The sequence below is a fragment of the Oenanthe melanoleuca genome, chromosome 25, assembly GCF_029582105.1.
Source record: "Oenanthe melanoleuca isolate GR-GAL-2019-014 chromosome 25, OMel1.0, whole genome shotgun sequence".
Classification (NCBI taxonomy): Eukaryota; Metazoa; Chordata; class Aves; order Passeriformes; family Muscicapidae; genus Oenanthe; species Oenanthe melanoleuca.
In genome coordinates this window covers 7,132,695-7,148,375 of record NC_079358.1, presented here as the reverse complement: position 1 = coordinate 7,148,375, position 15,681 = coordinate 7,132,695, and the positions used below count along the sequence as shown (strand labels likewise).

Sequence of the window (15,681 nt, the reverse complement as noted above, 5' to 3'; positions counted from 1 at the left end):
CCCCAGTTCACCCAGTAACTCCCAGTTCCTGCTCACAGCGGGACAGCCCCGACACACCTGGACACTGCTGGCCCTGTTACACCTGGTTACACCTGGACCTGACATCTGGACATTGCTGCCACATCTGGTCACAGCTGTCCCTAATACACCTGGACGTCCCCAACACACCTGGACACACCTGTCCCCACCACACCTGGCCACACCTGGCCCTGTCACCTGGACCTCTCTGTCACACCTGGTCACACCTGGCCCTGACACACCTGGTCACACCTGGCCCTGACACCCGGACATGCCTGTCACACCTGGACACAGCTGTCCCCACCACGCCTGGTCACCCCTGGCGCTGTCACCCCTATCACACCTGCACACACCTGTCCCCAACACACCTGGACACACCTGGCTCTGTCACACCTGCACACATCTGGTCACCCCTGGCCACCCCTGGCCCTGTCACACCCGGACATCCCCGCCACACCTGCACACACCTGTCCCCACCACCCCTGCCCACCCGTGTCCCTCCCCCTCCCCCCCCGCGCTCACACCTGCCCAGGTGTCCCCCTCGCTGTCTCCCCCCTCCCCCCCGCACGCGCCCGCCCCCCCAATCCCCCAATTCCCCCCTCCCCCCGCATCCTCCCCCTCCCCCCTCCCGCAGCCCCGAGCGCTGCCTCCTCCCCCGCCCCTCCCCCGCTCCCTCCATCCCCCCCCCCCGAGCCCGGGACCCCCCTCCGAACCCCCGGAGCCCCCCCGAACCCCCGGAGCCCCCCCGGTACCGGTCCCGGCCCATCGGGTCCCGGCGCTGCGGCGCTGCCGGAGGCGCTGCGGGCCGGGGGCGGGGCCTGCGGGGGGCGGGGCTGGGGCTGGGGCCACGCCCACTGGGTGGGAACCCCCCCCGATCCCCCCCCACCCTCCCCGATGTCGCTGGTGGGGACCCCCGGGGGTTGTCACCTCCTCTTTGTCACCTCCCCCGTGTCACCCCCCCGCGTGTCCCCTCCCCCGCGTCACCCCCCGCGTGTCCCTCTCGTGTCCCCTCCCCCGTGTCACCCCTCTATCACACCCCTCGTGTCCCTCCCGTGTCCCCTCCCCATGTCACCCCCTCTGTCCCCTCCCCTGTGTCCCCCCGTGTCACCCCTGTCCCCTCCTGGCTGTCACCCTCCTGTGTCCCCCCCCCCCTCCCCATTGTCACCTCAGTGTCACCATCCCTGGAGGGCCGGGCCACCCACCCGAGGGGACACAGTGACACGGGGGGGAGACACAGGGGACAGCGGGACAGGGGGACACAAGGGACAGCGGGACAGGGGGTGTGGGACACGGGATGGGGGAACGTGAGGGACGTGAGGGGGTGTGGGGACACCAGGGACAGTGTCACCTCAGGGGAAACCCCCGTCCCCATCCCTGTCCCCATTCCTGTCTCTGGTCCCATCTCTGTCCCTGTCCCCATCCCTCTCCTGTCCCTGTCCCATTCCTGTCCCTGTCCCATTCATGTCGCCATCCCTGTCCCAATTCCTGTCCTTGTCCCCATCCCTGTCCACTCCTTGTCCCTGTCCTTGTCCCTGTCCCATTCCTGTCCCACTCACATCCCTGTCCCATCCCTGTCCCCATCACCATCCCCTCCCTGTCCCATCCCTGTCCCCATCCTTGTCCCCATCCCATTCCTGTCCCGCTCACATCCCTGTCCCAGCTCTGTCCCCATCCTGTCTCTGTCCCTGTCTCATCCCTGTCCCATTCCTGTCCCTGCCCCTCTCCCCATCCCTGCACCTGTCCTCATCTCTGTCCCTGTCCCATCCTTGTCTCACTTCTGTGCCTGTCCCATCCCTCTCCCTGTCCCAGTCCCTGTCCCCATCCCCATCCTTGTCCCCATCCCTGTTCCTGTCCCGTCCCCATCCCCGACTCTGTCCCATCCCTGTAACCATCACCATCCCCTCCCTGTCCTGTCCCAACCCTGTCCCCATCCCCATCCCTGTAACCATCACCATCCCCTCCCTGTCCCATCCCTGTCCCTGTTCCATCCCTGTAACCATCACCATCCCCTCCCTGTCCCATCCCTGTCCCCATCCCTGTTCCATCCGTAACCATCACCATCCCCTCCCTGTCCTGTCCCAACCCTGTCCCCTGTCCCATCCCTGTAACCATCACTATCCCCTCCCTGTCCTGTCCCAACCCTGTCCCCATGCCCATCTCTGTAACCATCCCCATCCCCTCCTAGGTCCCATCCCTGTCCCCATCCCTGTCCCCTGTCCCCTGTCCCATCCCTGTAACCATCACCATCCCCTCCCTGTCCCATCCCTGTCCCCATCCCTGTCCCCTGTCCCATCACTATCCCCTCCTGTCCCATCCCTGTCCCCATCCCTGTCCCCTCCCTGTCCCATCTGTAACCATCACTATCCCCTCCCTGTCCCATCCCTGTCCCCATCCCTGTCCCCTGTCCCATCCCCATCCCTGTAACCATCCCCATCCCCTCTACCTGTCCCATCCCTGTAACCATCACTATCCCCTCCCTGTCCCATCCCTGTCCCCATCCCTGTCCCCTGTCCCATCCCTGTCCCATCCCTGTAACCATCCCCATCCCCTCCTGTCCCATCCCTGTCCCCATCCCCATCCCTGTAACCATCACTATCCCCTCCCTGTCCCATCCCTGTCCCCATCCCTGTCCCATCCCTGTAACCATCACTATCCCCTCCCTGTCCCATCCCCTCCTCGTCCCTGTCCCCTGTCCCATCCCTGTCCCATCCCTATAACCATCCCCATCCCCTCCCTGTCCCATCCCTGTCCCATCCCTGTAACCATCCCCATCCCCTCCCTGTCCCATCCCTGTCCCCATCCCTGTCCCCTGTCCCATCCCTGTAACCATCACTATCCCCTCCCTGTCCTGTCCCCACCCTGTCCCCTGTCCCATCCCTGTAACCATCACTATCCCCTCCCTGTCCCATCCCTGTCCCCTGTCCCCATCCCCATCCCTGTAACCATCCCCATCCCCTCCTGTCCCATCCCTGTCCCATCCCTGTCCCATCCCTGTCCTGTCCCAACCCTGTCCCCTGTCCCATCCCTGTAACCATCACTATCCCCTCCCTGTCCCATCCCTGTCCCCATCCCTGTCCCCTGTCCCATCCCCTGTAACCATCACTATCCCCTCCCTGTCCCATCCCTGTCCCCTGTCCCCATCCCCATCCCTGTAACCATCACTATCCCCTCCCTGTCCCATCCCCTCCTGTCCCCTGTCCCATCCCCATCCCTGTAACCATCCCCATCCCCTCCCTGTCCCATCCCTGTCCCTGTCCCATCCCCATCCCTGTAACCATCCCCATCCCCTCCTGTCCCCTGTCCCATCCCCATCCCTGTAACCATCCCCATCCCCTCCTGTCCCCTGTCCCATCCCCATCCCTGTAACCATCCCCATCCCTGTCCCCTGTCCCATCCCCATCCCCTCCTGTCCCATCCCTGTAACCATCCCCATCCCCTCCTGTCCCATCCCTGTCCCATCCCTGTCCCTGTCCCTTCCCCATCCCCGTCCCCCCCTCCACGTGCGGATCCCTCTGGTCCCGCCCCTTTCCCGCCCCTTCCCCGCCAATCACAGCGCGGCGCGAGCCCCTCCCGCCCTTTTGCCCCAATCAGAACGCGTGGGAGGCGTGGCCAGCGGCGATGACATCACCTCCATCCCGACCACGCCCCTTTCTCCCCAGCCCGGCTCCTGATTGGCCGCGTCAGTCAGCGAAGATTGACGTGTCTGCTGGCCAATAGCAGAGCAGCGCGCAGCGGGAGCGCTTCCTATTGGCTGAGAGCTCGCGGGGGCGGGGAAACGGCCGCTGTCGCTCCCCGGGGTCCCGGGGGGGATTTGGGGGGACGAGGGGGATGGGGGGGTGACACCCCCAGGGGCTGATGGGACATTGGGGACCCCTCGTGGGTGGGGGGTGGGTGACATTGGGGACACCCTTGACTGGGACATTGGAGATTCCATGGGGGGGGGGCGCGACATTTGGGACCTCAGAGCCATGGGGACATTGGGGACACCCCAAGAGGGGACATTGGGGACATCCCAAGAAGGGACACTGGGGACATCCCAAGAAGGGACACTGGGGACACCCCAAGAGGGGACAATGAGGACCCCCAGAACCTTGGGGACACTGGGGACACCCCTGGGTGACGTCACTCCCCAGAGCTATTGATACATTGGGGACACCCTCCCAAGAAGTGGACACTGCCTTGGGGACACCGGGGACACCCAAGGAGGGGACACTGGGGACACCCAGAGCCATGGGGACATTGGGGACACCAAGGAGGGGGACAATGAGAACCCCCAGCACCTTGGGGACATTTGGGGACACCCAAAAACGGGGACAATGAGAAGCCCCAGCACTCTGGGGACATTGGGGACACCCAAAAAGGGTGACACTGAGAACCTCCAGTGCCCTGGGGACATTTGGGGACACCAAAGAGGGGGACACAGAGCTCCCATCACCCTGGGGACATTGGGGACACCCAAGGAGGGGGACAGAGAGCTCCCAGCACCTTGGGGACATTTGGGGACACCTAAAGGGGGGGGAACACAGAGCTCCCATCACCCTGGGGACACTGGGGACAGCGCTTGGGAGGGGGATACGGAGAGGTCCCAGCACCTTGGGGACATTGGGGACACCCAAAAAGGGTGACACTGAGAACCTCCAGAGCCTTGGGGACATTGGGGACGCCTGAAGAGGGGGACACTAAGAACCCCCAGCACCCTGGGGACATTTGGGGACACCTAAAGGGGGGGGACACAGAGCTCCCATCACCCTGGTGACATTGGGGACAGCGCTGGGAGGTGACAACAGGCAGGTCACGTGTCCGGGAGGTACAAAGCTTTATTGGGGAGGGGGCGGCGGGGGGCCCTAGGCGGGTGACACGGAGGAGTTGGACACGGAGGACACCTCGGTGCGCGAGGTGGAGACCTCGGAGCCATCGTCCACCTTCTTGCCGAAGAGCTGCAGGATGCAGTTCCGGAACTGCGGGGCCGGCGGACAGACGGACAGGGGACAGGCGGGGGACAGACGGACAGGGGACAGACGGACAGGGGACAGACGGACAGGGGACAGGCAAGGGGACAGGGGAAGTGGGGACAGACAGGGGACAGACGGGGGGACAGAGGGACAGACAGGGGGACAGACAGTGTTATAGATGTTGATGGGCTTATAGATGGTGACCCTGTCACTATCCCTTATCCCATACCCCATGTCCTGGCTGTGCCCAGGTGTGCCCAGGTGTGCTCAGGTGTGCTCAGGTGTGCTCAGCTGTGCCCCTCACCTGTCTGTTCATGAAGACGTAGGTGATGGGGTTGTAGATGGTGGCCCTGTTCCTATCCCCTATCCCCATACCCCATATCCTGGCTGTGCCCAGGTGTGCCCAGGTGTACCCAGGTGCCCCCAGGTGTGCCCAGGTGCCCCCAGGTGCGCCCCTCACCTGTCTGTTCATGAAGACGTAGATGATGGGGTTGTAGATGGTGACCCTGTCTCTATCCCCTATCCCCATATCCCCATGTCCTGGCTGTACCCAGGTGTACCCAGGTGTGCCCAGGTGTAACCAGGTGTGCTCAGCTGCCCCCAGGCGCGCCCCTCACCTGTCTGTTCATGAAGACGTAGGTGATGGGGTTGTAGATGGTGGCTCTATCCCTGTCCCAGCCCCATAAACCTGCTCTATCTCATGTCCCCATGCCCTGAGCAGTGCCCAGGTGTGCCCAGGTGCCCCCAGGTGTGCCCAGGTACCCAAACCTCACCTGTCTGTTCATGAAGACGTAGGTGATGGGGTTGTAGATGGTGACCCTGTCACTATCCCCTATCCCCATATCCCATGTCCTGGCTGTGCCCAGCTGTACCCAGCTGTACCCAGCTGCCCCCAGGCGCGCCCCTCACCTGTCTGTTCATGAAGACATAGATGATGGGGTTGTAGATGGTGGCTCTATCCCATACTCCATATCCCCTATCCCCATACCCCATGTCCTGGCTGTACCCAGGTGTGCCCAGCTGTGCCCAGCTGTGCCCAGGTGTGCTCAGGTGTGCTCAGGTGTGCTCAGCTGCGCCCCTCACCTGTCTGTTCATGAAGACGTAGATGATGGGGTTGTAGATGGTGACCCTGTCACTATCCCCTATCCCCATACCCCATGTCCTGGCTGTGCCCAGGTGTGCCCAGGTGTACCCAGGTGTACCCAGGTGTGCTCAGGTGCCCCCAGGTGTGCCCAGCTGCCCCCAGGCACGCCCCTCACCTGTCTGTTCATGAAGACGTAGATGATGGGGTTGTAGATGGTGACCCTGTCACTATCCCCTATCCCATACCCCATGTCCTGGCTGTACCCAGGTGTGCCCAGGTGTGCCCAGGTGCCCCCAGGTGTGCCCAGGTGCGCCCCTCACCTGTCCATGAAGACGTAGATGATGGGGTTGTAGATGGTGGCTCTGTCCCATACCCCATATCCCCTATCCCCATACCCCATATCCTGAGCAGTGCCCAGGTGTGCCCAGGTGCCCCCAGGTGCGCCCCTCACCTGTCTGTTCATGAAGATGTAGATGATGGGGTTGTAGATGGTGGCTCTATCCCTGTCCCCTATCCCCATACCCCATGTCCTGGCTGTACCCAGGTGTACCCAGGTGTGCCCAGGTGCCCCCAGCTGCCCCCAGGCGCGCCCCTCACCTGTCTGTTCATGAAGACGTAGGTGATGGGGTTGTAGATGGTGACCCTGTCTCTATCCCCTGTCCCCATACCCCATATCCTGGCTGTACCCAGGTGTGCCCAGGTGCCCCCAGGTGCCCCCAGGTGTGCCCAGGTGCCCCCAGGTGTGCCCAGGTGTGCCCAGGTGTGCCCAGGTGTGCTCAGCTGCCCCCAGGCGCGCCCCTCACCTGTCTGTTCATGAAGACGTAGATGATGGGGTTGTAGATGGTGACCCTGTCTCTATCCCCTATCCCCATATCCCATGTCCTGGCTGTGCCCAGGTGTGCCCAGGTGTACCCAGGTGTGCCCAGGTACCCAAACCTCACCTGTCTGTTCATGAAGACGTAGATGATGGGGTTGTAGATGGTGACCCTGTTCCTATCCCCTATCCCCATATCCCATGTCCTGGCTGTACCCAGGTGTGCTCAGGTGTGCCCAGGTGCCCCCAGCTGCCCCCAGGCGCGCCCCTCACCTGTCTGTTCATGAAGACGTAGATGATGGGGTTGTAGATGGTGGCGCTCTTGGCGAAGAAGGCGGGCAGGGAGGCGGTGAGCGGGTGGAAGGCGTAGCCGGGGTTGGCGGCAGCGAAGCAGGCGAACACCGTGTAGGGCCCCCAGCAGAAGATGTAGGCCAGGATCATCACCACCACCATGCGCGACACCTCCTTCTCCGCCTTCTGCGTGGACTCGGACTCCTTCTGCTGGGCGGCCACCTGGGGGGGGACAGAGGGGGGGTCATGGGGGGAGTCCTGGGGGGGTCCTGAGGGGAGTTATTGTGGGGTTTGGGGGAGATAAAGGGGGTTTATAGGGGAGTGCAGTGACTCATTCTGCTGGGCGGCCACCTGGGGGGGGACAGAGGGGGGGTCATGGGGGGGTCCTGGGGGGAGTTATTGTGGGGTTTGGGGGGGTTAAAGGGGGTTTATAGGGCAGTGCAGTGACTCCTTCTGCTGGGCGGCCACCTGGGGGGGGACAGAGGGGGGGTCATGGGGGGGGTCCTGGGGGGGTCCTGAGGGGGTCCTGAGGGGAGTTATTGTGGGGTTTGGGGGGTTATTGTGGGGTTTGGGGGGGTTAAAGGGGGTTTATAGGGGATATAGGGGAGTGCAGTGACTCATTCTGCTGGGCGGCCACCTGGGGGGGGACAGAGGGGGGGTCATGGGGGGGGTCCTGAGGGGGTCCTGAGGGGAGTTATTGTGGGGTTTGGGGAAGATAAAGGGGGTTTATAGGGCAGTGCAGTGACTCCTTCTGCTGGGCGGCCACCTCGGGGGGGACAGAGAGGGGGTCATGGGGGGGGTCCTGGGGGGTGTTAGGGGGGTCCTGGGGGGTTATTGTGGGGTTTGGGGGAGATAAAGGGGGTTTATAGGGGAGTGGGGGGACTCCTTCTGCTGGGCGGCCACCTGGGGGGGAACAGAGGGGGGGTCATGGGGGGTCATGGGGGGTCCTGGGGGGTTATTGTGGGGTTTATAGGGGATATAGGGGAGTGTGGGGACTCCTTCTGCTAAGCCGCCACCTGGGGGGAGAGGGGGTTAGGGGGGTTTGGGGGGGTTATTGTGGGATTAGGGGGGTTATTGTGGGTTTTAGGGGGGTGTATTGTGGGGTTTGGGGGGAATTTGGGGGGTTATTGTGGGGTTTGGGGGGGTTAAAGGGGGTTTATAGGGCAGTGCAGTGACTCCTTCTGCTGGGCGGCCACCTGGGGGGACAGAGGGGGTTAGGGGGGGTCATGGGGGGTCCTGGGGGGTTATTGTGGGGTTTGGGGGGTTATTGTGGGGTTAGAGGGGGATTTGGGGGGTTATTGTGGGGTTTGGGGGGTTATTGTGGGGTTTATAGGGGATATAGGGGAGTGTGGGGACTCCTTCTGCTAAGCCGCCACCTGGGGGGAGAGGGGGTTAGGGGGGTTTGGGGGGGTTATTGTGGGGTTAGGGGGGTTATTGTGGGGTTTGGGGGGGATTTGGGGGGTTATTGTGGGGTTTGGGGGGGATTTGGGGGGTTATTGTGGGGTTTGGGGGAGATAAAGGGGGTATAGGGGAATTTGGGGGGGTTGTAGAGGGTATAAAGGGGTGACTCCTGCAGGCAGCAACCTGGAGGAGGGAAAATTGGGGGGTTTTGGGGGGTTCCTGAAGAGGTTTTGGGGGCAGTATCTGGGGTTTACAGGGGGGATGTGGGTCCAGGGGGGGCTGAGAGGGGTCTGGGGGTGTGGGGAGGGGGTTTTGGGGAGCTATATGGATCCAGGGTGGTTTTTTTGGGGTCGAGATTTTTTTTCAGTATTTTTTTCCCCCCTGGATTTTTTTTTTTTTTTTTTAGCCAGATTTTTTTTATTTTTTTTTTTTCTTTTAATTTTTTTTTATTTTAATTTTTTTTTTTTTCTTTTTTCCCCCTTGCGTTTTTTCAGGTCGGATTTTTGTTTTTGCAGTTTTCTTTTTGGAGTTTTTTTTTTGTTTTGTTTGTTTGGTTTTTTTGGGTTTTTTTTTGTTCGTGATTTTTTTTCCTCCAGCTTTTTTTGGTTTTTTGAGCCCGAATTTCTTCGCTTTTTTTTTTTTCCCCCCCAACACTTTTCGGGGTCGGGATTTTTTTTTGGGGGGGGCGTGTCCTCACCGCACGGATGGCCATCCAGACTTGCAGGTAGCAGAAGATGATGACGGACAGGGGGAAGAAGCAGCAGGTGACCATCAGCACCAACATGTAGGACTGGACACCCGGGTCCGAGTTGCCGCTGAACACGTCCGGCCCGCACGAGGTCTTCAGCCCGTGGGGCCAGTACCTGCCCGGGGGGGGTGGTCAGGGGTCACCCCAAAATCCTCGGGGGGCTCCGGGTCATGGGGACACCGGGGACAGTCCTGGGGACCCCCCTAGTGCCACCCTGGGGACACTCATGTCACCCCCAGACCCCCCTTGGGGACACCTGGGCCACCCCTGAAGGGTCAGTACCTGCCCGGGGGGGTCAGGGGTCACCCCAAAATCCTCGGAGGGGCTCCGGGTCATGGGGACACCTGGGGACCTCGAGGGGTCACCCCTAGAGCCACCCTGGGGACATCTGGGTCACCCCCAGACCCCCCTTGAGGACACCTGGGTCACTCCTGAAGGGTCAGTACCTGCCCGGGGGGGGTCATCGGGGTCACAGAGGGACACCCCAAAATCCTCGGGGGGCTCCAGGTCATGGGGACACCGGGGACGGTCCTGGGGACCCCCCTAGTGCCACTCTGGGGACACTCATGTCACCCCCAGACCCCCCTTGGGGACACCTGGGTCACTCCTGTGGGGTCAATATGTGGGGAGGGGGCGACACTTGGGGGGGGGGTCACAGGTGACAAAAGGGACCCCCCCCAAAAATCCTCTGAAGGCTCCGGGTCCTGGGGACCCCTGGGACAGCCTTGAGGACCCCCCGGAACCACCCTGGGGACCCTCGTGTCACCCCCAGACCCCCCCCCCCAGAGCCTGGGGACCCCTCCCCACCCGCTCCAGCCCAACACGGGGGGCGCGGTCCGGGGGCGGGACCAGACCCACGAGTATGGGACCCCGACCCCAGACCTCTCCCACAGCTTGGGGACACTCGTGTCACCTCTGCCACACCCTGGGGACACTCGTGTCACCCCCCGACCCCTCCCCACCTGCTCCAGCCCAACATGGGGGGGCGCGGTCCCGGGGCGCGGGCCCGGGGCGGGACGAGTATGGGACCCCGACCCAGACCCCTCCCACAGCTTGGGGACACTCGTGTCACCTCTGCCACCCCCTGGGGACCCTCGTGTCGCCACTGCCGCCCCCCGTGCCGCCCCCCAGGGCCCGGGGACCCCTCCCCACCTGCTCCAGCCGAAGATGGGGGGCGCGGTCCAGGCGCAGGCCCAGACCCAGGCGAACACGACCCCCGCCATCGCCAGCTTCCCGTCGAACTTGATGTTGCCGAAGGGTTTGCACACCACGAACCAGCGCTCCCACGAGATGATGGCCAGGGACCAGAGCGCCGTGATGCCTGCGGGGGGTTTGGGGTGGTTATGGGGCTGCCCCATGGCGCCCGGACCCATAGAGACCCACAGAACACTGCCCTACAGAGCTCCCATAAAACCCCATAACGTCCATGCTGTGGGGTGGGTGGCCAGGGACCAGAGCGCTTGGGGAGGTTTGGGGCGGTTATGGGGCTGCCCCATAGCGCCCAGACCCATAGAGAGTCCCTGACCCCAGCCCTACATCTGTGACCCACAATCCTGACCCACATCCCTGCCCCACATCCCTGCCCCACATCCCTGACCCATATCTCTGACCTACATCCCTGACCCACATCCCACCCCACATCTCTGAGCCTCACCTCTGACCCACATCCCACCCCACATCCCTGCCCTATATCCCACATCCCTGACCCATATCTCTGACCTTCATCTCTGACCCATATCCCTGACCCACATCCCACCCACATCTCTGACCCCCACCTCTGACCCATATCCCTGCCCCACATCCCTGCCCTATATCCCTGACCTACATCCCACATCCCTGCCCCATATCTCTGACCTTCATCTCTGACCCATATCCCTGACCCACATCCCTGCCCCTCATCCCACCCCACATCCCTTCCCCTCATCTCTGACCCACATCTCTGCCCCATATTCCTGACCCACACCCCACATCCCTGCCCTATATCTCTGACCTTCATCTCTGACCTGCATCCCTGCCCCACATCCCTGCCCCTCATCCCACCCTACATCCCACATCCCTGCCCCATATCTCTGACCTTCATCTCTGACCCACATCCCCGCCCCCATCCCACCCCACACCCCAACTGACCCCCACCACTGCCCCCCAAGCCCCGCGCACCCCCAGACCCCCCAGCCCCGCCGCCCCCCGCCCCGACTGACCGCAGGCGCTGACGGTGTAGCCCTCGATGACGCACAGGGGGTGGCCGAGGACGAAGTAGCCGAAGATCTGGTTGATGACGCTGATGGTGCTGGCGATGACGGTCTCGCCCAGGTCGGCGATCGCCAGGTTGACCAGGATCCAGTTCAGGGGGTGCCGCAGCTTCTTGAACTTGGCCGTGGCCACCAGCACCAGCCCGTTGGTGAACACCGAGGCGATCACCACGAAGATCATCCACAGCGACGTCAGGTTGTACACCCAGCGCGGGGCGATGTGGTAGTTGGGGCCCTCGAAGGGACCTGGGGGGGCGGCGGGGGGTCAGTGGTGGCGCGGCCGAGTGACACTCGTGTCACCTCCTGTCGCCTCCTGTCGCATCCTGTCCCCCCTCTGCCCGGGGAGTGCGGCGGCAGCAGCGGTGAGGGTTGGTTACTGACACCAAAACTCCTCCAAATTTCCCTCAAAATGATTCTCCTGTGTTCCTCCATGTCCCCTCATGTCCTTTTGTGTCCCCTCATGTCCCCTGGTGTCACCTCCTGTCCCCCCTGTGCCCGCGGTGTGCGGCGGCAGCAGCGGTGAGGGCTGGTTACTGACACCAAAACTCCTCCAAATTTCCCTCAAAATGATTCTCCTGTGTTCCTCCATGTCTCCTCATGTCCCTTTGTGTCCCCTCATGTCCCCCGGTGTCACCTCCTGTCCCCCCTGTGCCCGCAGTGTGACGTGGCAGCAGCGGTGGGGGTTGGTTGTTGACACCAAAACTCCTCCAAATTTGCCTCAAAATGATTCTCCCGTGTTCCTCCATGTCCCCTCATGTCCACCCGTGTCTCCTCAATGTCCTCCTGTGTCCCACCATGTTCCTCTGTGTCCCTTCGTGTCCCCTCATGTCACCTCCTGTCCCCCCTGTGCCCGCAGTGTGCGGCGGCAGCGGCGGTGGGGGTTGGTTGCTGACACCAAAACTCCTCCAAATTTCCCTCAAAATTATTTCCCCGTGTTCCTCCATGTCCCCTCAATGTCCTCCCGTGTCCCCCCATGTTCCTCTGTGTCCCCTCATGTCACCTCCTGTCCCCCCTGTGCCCGCCGTGTGCGGTGGCAGCGGCGGTGGGGGTTGGTTGTTGATACCAAAACTCCTCCAAATTTCCCTCAAAATTATTTCCCCCAAAATTATTTCCTCGTGTTCCTCTGTGTCCCCTCAATGTCTCTTTGTGTCCCCTCATGTCCCCGGTGTCACCTCCTGTCCCCCCTGTGCCCGCGGTGTGACGTGGCAGCAGCGGTGGGGGTTTGTTGTTGACACCAAAACTCCTCCAAATTTGCCTCAAAATGATTCTCCCGTGTTCCTCCATGTCCCCTCATGTCCTCCCGTGTCCCCTCAATGTCCTCCTGTGTCCCCTCATGTCCCTCTGTGTCCCTTCATGTCCCCGGTGTCACCTCCTGTCCCCCCTGTGCCCGCAGTGTGCGGCGGCAGCAGCGGTGGGGGTTGGTTGTTGACACCAAAACTCCTCCAAATTTCCCTCAAAATGATTCTCCCGTGTTCCTCCATGTCCCTTCGTGTTCCCTCATGTCCCTTTGTGTCCCCCCGTGTCCCCTCAGGTCCCCTTTGTCCCCCCATGTCCCTCTGTTCTTTGCCGTGTGTGGCATTCCTGTTGGTGGAGGTTGGGTTTTGACCCCAAAACTCCCCCAAATTTCCCTCAAAATGCTCCCACTGTGTCCCCTCATGTCCCTTTGTGTCCCCTCATGTCCCTTAGTGTCCCCCCATGTCCCCCCACATCCTCACAGCATCACTGCCATTGATATGGGTTGATCGTTGACCCCCCAAAACTCCCCCAAAATGCTCCTCCTGTGTCCCCTCCTGTCCCTTCCAGTGACCCCAATGTCCCTTCATGCCCCTTTGTGTCCCCTCGATGTCCCCTCATGTCCCCAATATCTTCACCGCGCACGTTGCTACCGTTGCAAATCTCAATTATTGACCCCAAAACTCCCCAAAAATGCCCCAAAACTCCCCCAAACCCCTCCCCCTGTGTCCCCCAGTGTCCCCTCATGTCTTCTGATGTCCTCCAGTGTCCCCTCATGTCCATCTGTGTCCCCTCAATGTCCCCTCATGTCCCCAATATCTTCACCGCGCACATTGCTACCATCGGCAAATCTCAATTATTGACCCCCAAACTCCCCAAAAATCGCCGAAAGTCCCCCAAACCCCTCCCCCAGTGTCCCCCAGTGTCCCCCAGTGTCCCCCGGTGTCCACCTGTGTCCCTCCCTGTCCCCTGATGTCCCCAACACCTCCACCGCGCACGCCTCTACCATTGACCGCCGACCCCAAAACTCCCCAAAAACCCCCTGAAACCTCCCCCAGCCCCCCTCCCGCGCTGTCCCCGCGTGTCCCCGCGTGTCCCCGCCGCTCACCGCGCGTGTTGTTGCTGTTGGTGTAGGTGAAGATGCTGTCGCGCGTGGTGTCATCGTCGTCGTGACGCCGGCGCGCGGCGAAAACCGCCCCGTCCCAAACGCCCGTCGCCATTGTCCCCAAGTGTCACCAGCGCCACTGCCCCGGCCACCCGCGCCCCCCGGCTCTTATAACCCCCCCCCGCCCCCGGATTAGCCCGGACCCCCCCCCAAAATCCCGTCGCTGAGCCCTTAATTGGGGCCGCGCGGATGCGGGGGGGACGCCCCGAGCTCACCTGAGCAGCCGGGGTGAGCTGATGGGATTGACGCCAGCCCTAATCCCCCGCTGTTTCCTGGCGGGGCCCCCCTTCCCTCCCTCCCCCGGGGTCCCAAGTGTGCCCCCCGGGACCCCCCAGATCCGAACGGGACCCCCGGGATGGAAATCGGGGCCCCCCGAAACCCCCGGGACCCCCAAACCCAGCGCTAATCACGATGTTTTCGGCATGTTTTTCACCCCTCCAGGTCCAAATTTGGGATTCAAATTGTCCCCCCAGGGACCCCCCGGATGAGAACGAGACCCGCGGGATTGAAATAGGCGCCCCCCGAAACCCCCGGGACCCCCCGAAACCCCCGGGACCCCCAAACCCAGCGGTAATCACGATGTTTTCGGGATGGTTTTCACCCCCCCGAAATCCAAATTTGGGATTCAAATTGGCCCCCCCGGGACCCCCCCCGGATGAGAACGGGACCCCCGGGATTGAAATCGGCGCCCCCCGAAACCCCCGGGACCCCCCAGATCCGAACGGGACCCCCGGGATGGAAATCGGGGCCCCCCGAAACCCCCGGGATCCCCCGAAACCCCCAAACCCAGCGTTAACCACGAACAGCTCCATGTTTTCTGGATCGTTTTTACTCCCCGAGGTCCAAATTTGGGATCCAAATTGTCCCCCCCGGGACCCCCCAGATCTGAACGGGACCCCTGGGATTGAAATCGGCGCCCCCAGAAACCCACGGGACCCCCAGAAACCCCCCAAAACCCCGGCGCTGATTCCCCACCCCCAGTTTCCGACTGGGCACCCCCCGGGACCCCCAAGTGTGGGGCTGAGCCCCCCAGGAGCAGCGCTGGCCCCCCCGGGATGTGACCCAGCCGGACCCTGCCCCACATCGGGGTCCTGCCCCACTTCTGCCCCATAGCAGGGTGTTGATCCCCCTTCCTGCCCCATAGCGGGGTCTTGATTCCCCTCCTGCCCCACATCGGGGTCCCGGCTCCACTCTTGACCCACATCAGAGCTCTGACCCACATCGGGGGGTCCTGGCCCCCGCCCCACAAAGTTATGGGTCCCAGCCCCCCTCCTGACCCACATCGGGGTCCTGACCCTCCTTCTGCCCCATAGCGGGGTTCTGACCCCCTCCAGCCCCATAGCGGGGTTCTGACCCCCTCCTGACCCACTTTGGGGGGGTTCTGACCCCCTCCAGCCCCATAGCGGGGTTCTGACCCCCTCCTGACCCACTTTGGGGGGGTTCTGACTCCCTCCTGACCCACTTTGGGGGGGTTCTGCCCCACGTCAGGGAGTCCTGACCCACATCGAGATCCTGCCCCACATCAGGGGGGTCCCCCCACAGCGGGGGTGTGCTGACCCACATCGGGAGGTTCTGCCCCACATCGGGGTCAGTACCCCCCTCCCTCCCCACATCGGGGTCCTGAACCCCCATCCCCACACCGGGGAGTCCCCGCCCCCTCCCGCCCCACACTTTGGGGTCCTGCCCCACACCGGGGGCTCGGAGCCCCTTCCTGACCCACATTTTT

General features: G+C 62.7%; 1 protein-coding gene across 1 annotated transcript; it reads right to left on the bottom strand.

Moving 5' to 3' along the window:
- Positions 1-4,818: 4,818 nt before the first annotated feature.
- LOC130262795 (red-sensitive opsin) lies at positions 4,819-14,010 on the bottom strand. The gene is made up of 6 exons (XM_056510265.1): positions 13,899-14,010; positions 11,507-11,803; positions 10,461-10,629; positions 9,258-9,423; positions 7,142-7,381; positions 4,819-4,976 (listed from the first exon to the last, which is right to left on the bottom strand). Exons 1-6 carry the CDS (start codon positions 14,008-14,010, stop codon positions 4,863-4,865), a joined length of 1,098 nt encoding a protein of 365 aa, XP_056366240.1. The 3' UTR covers positions 4,819-4,862.
- Between the last annotated feature and the right edge of the window lie 1,671 nt (positions 14,011-15,681).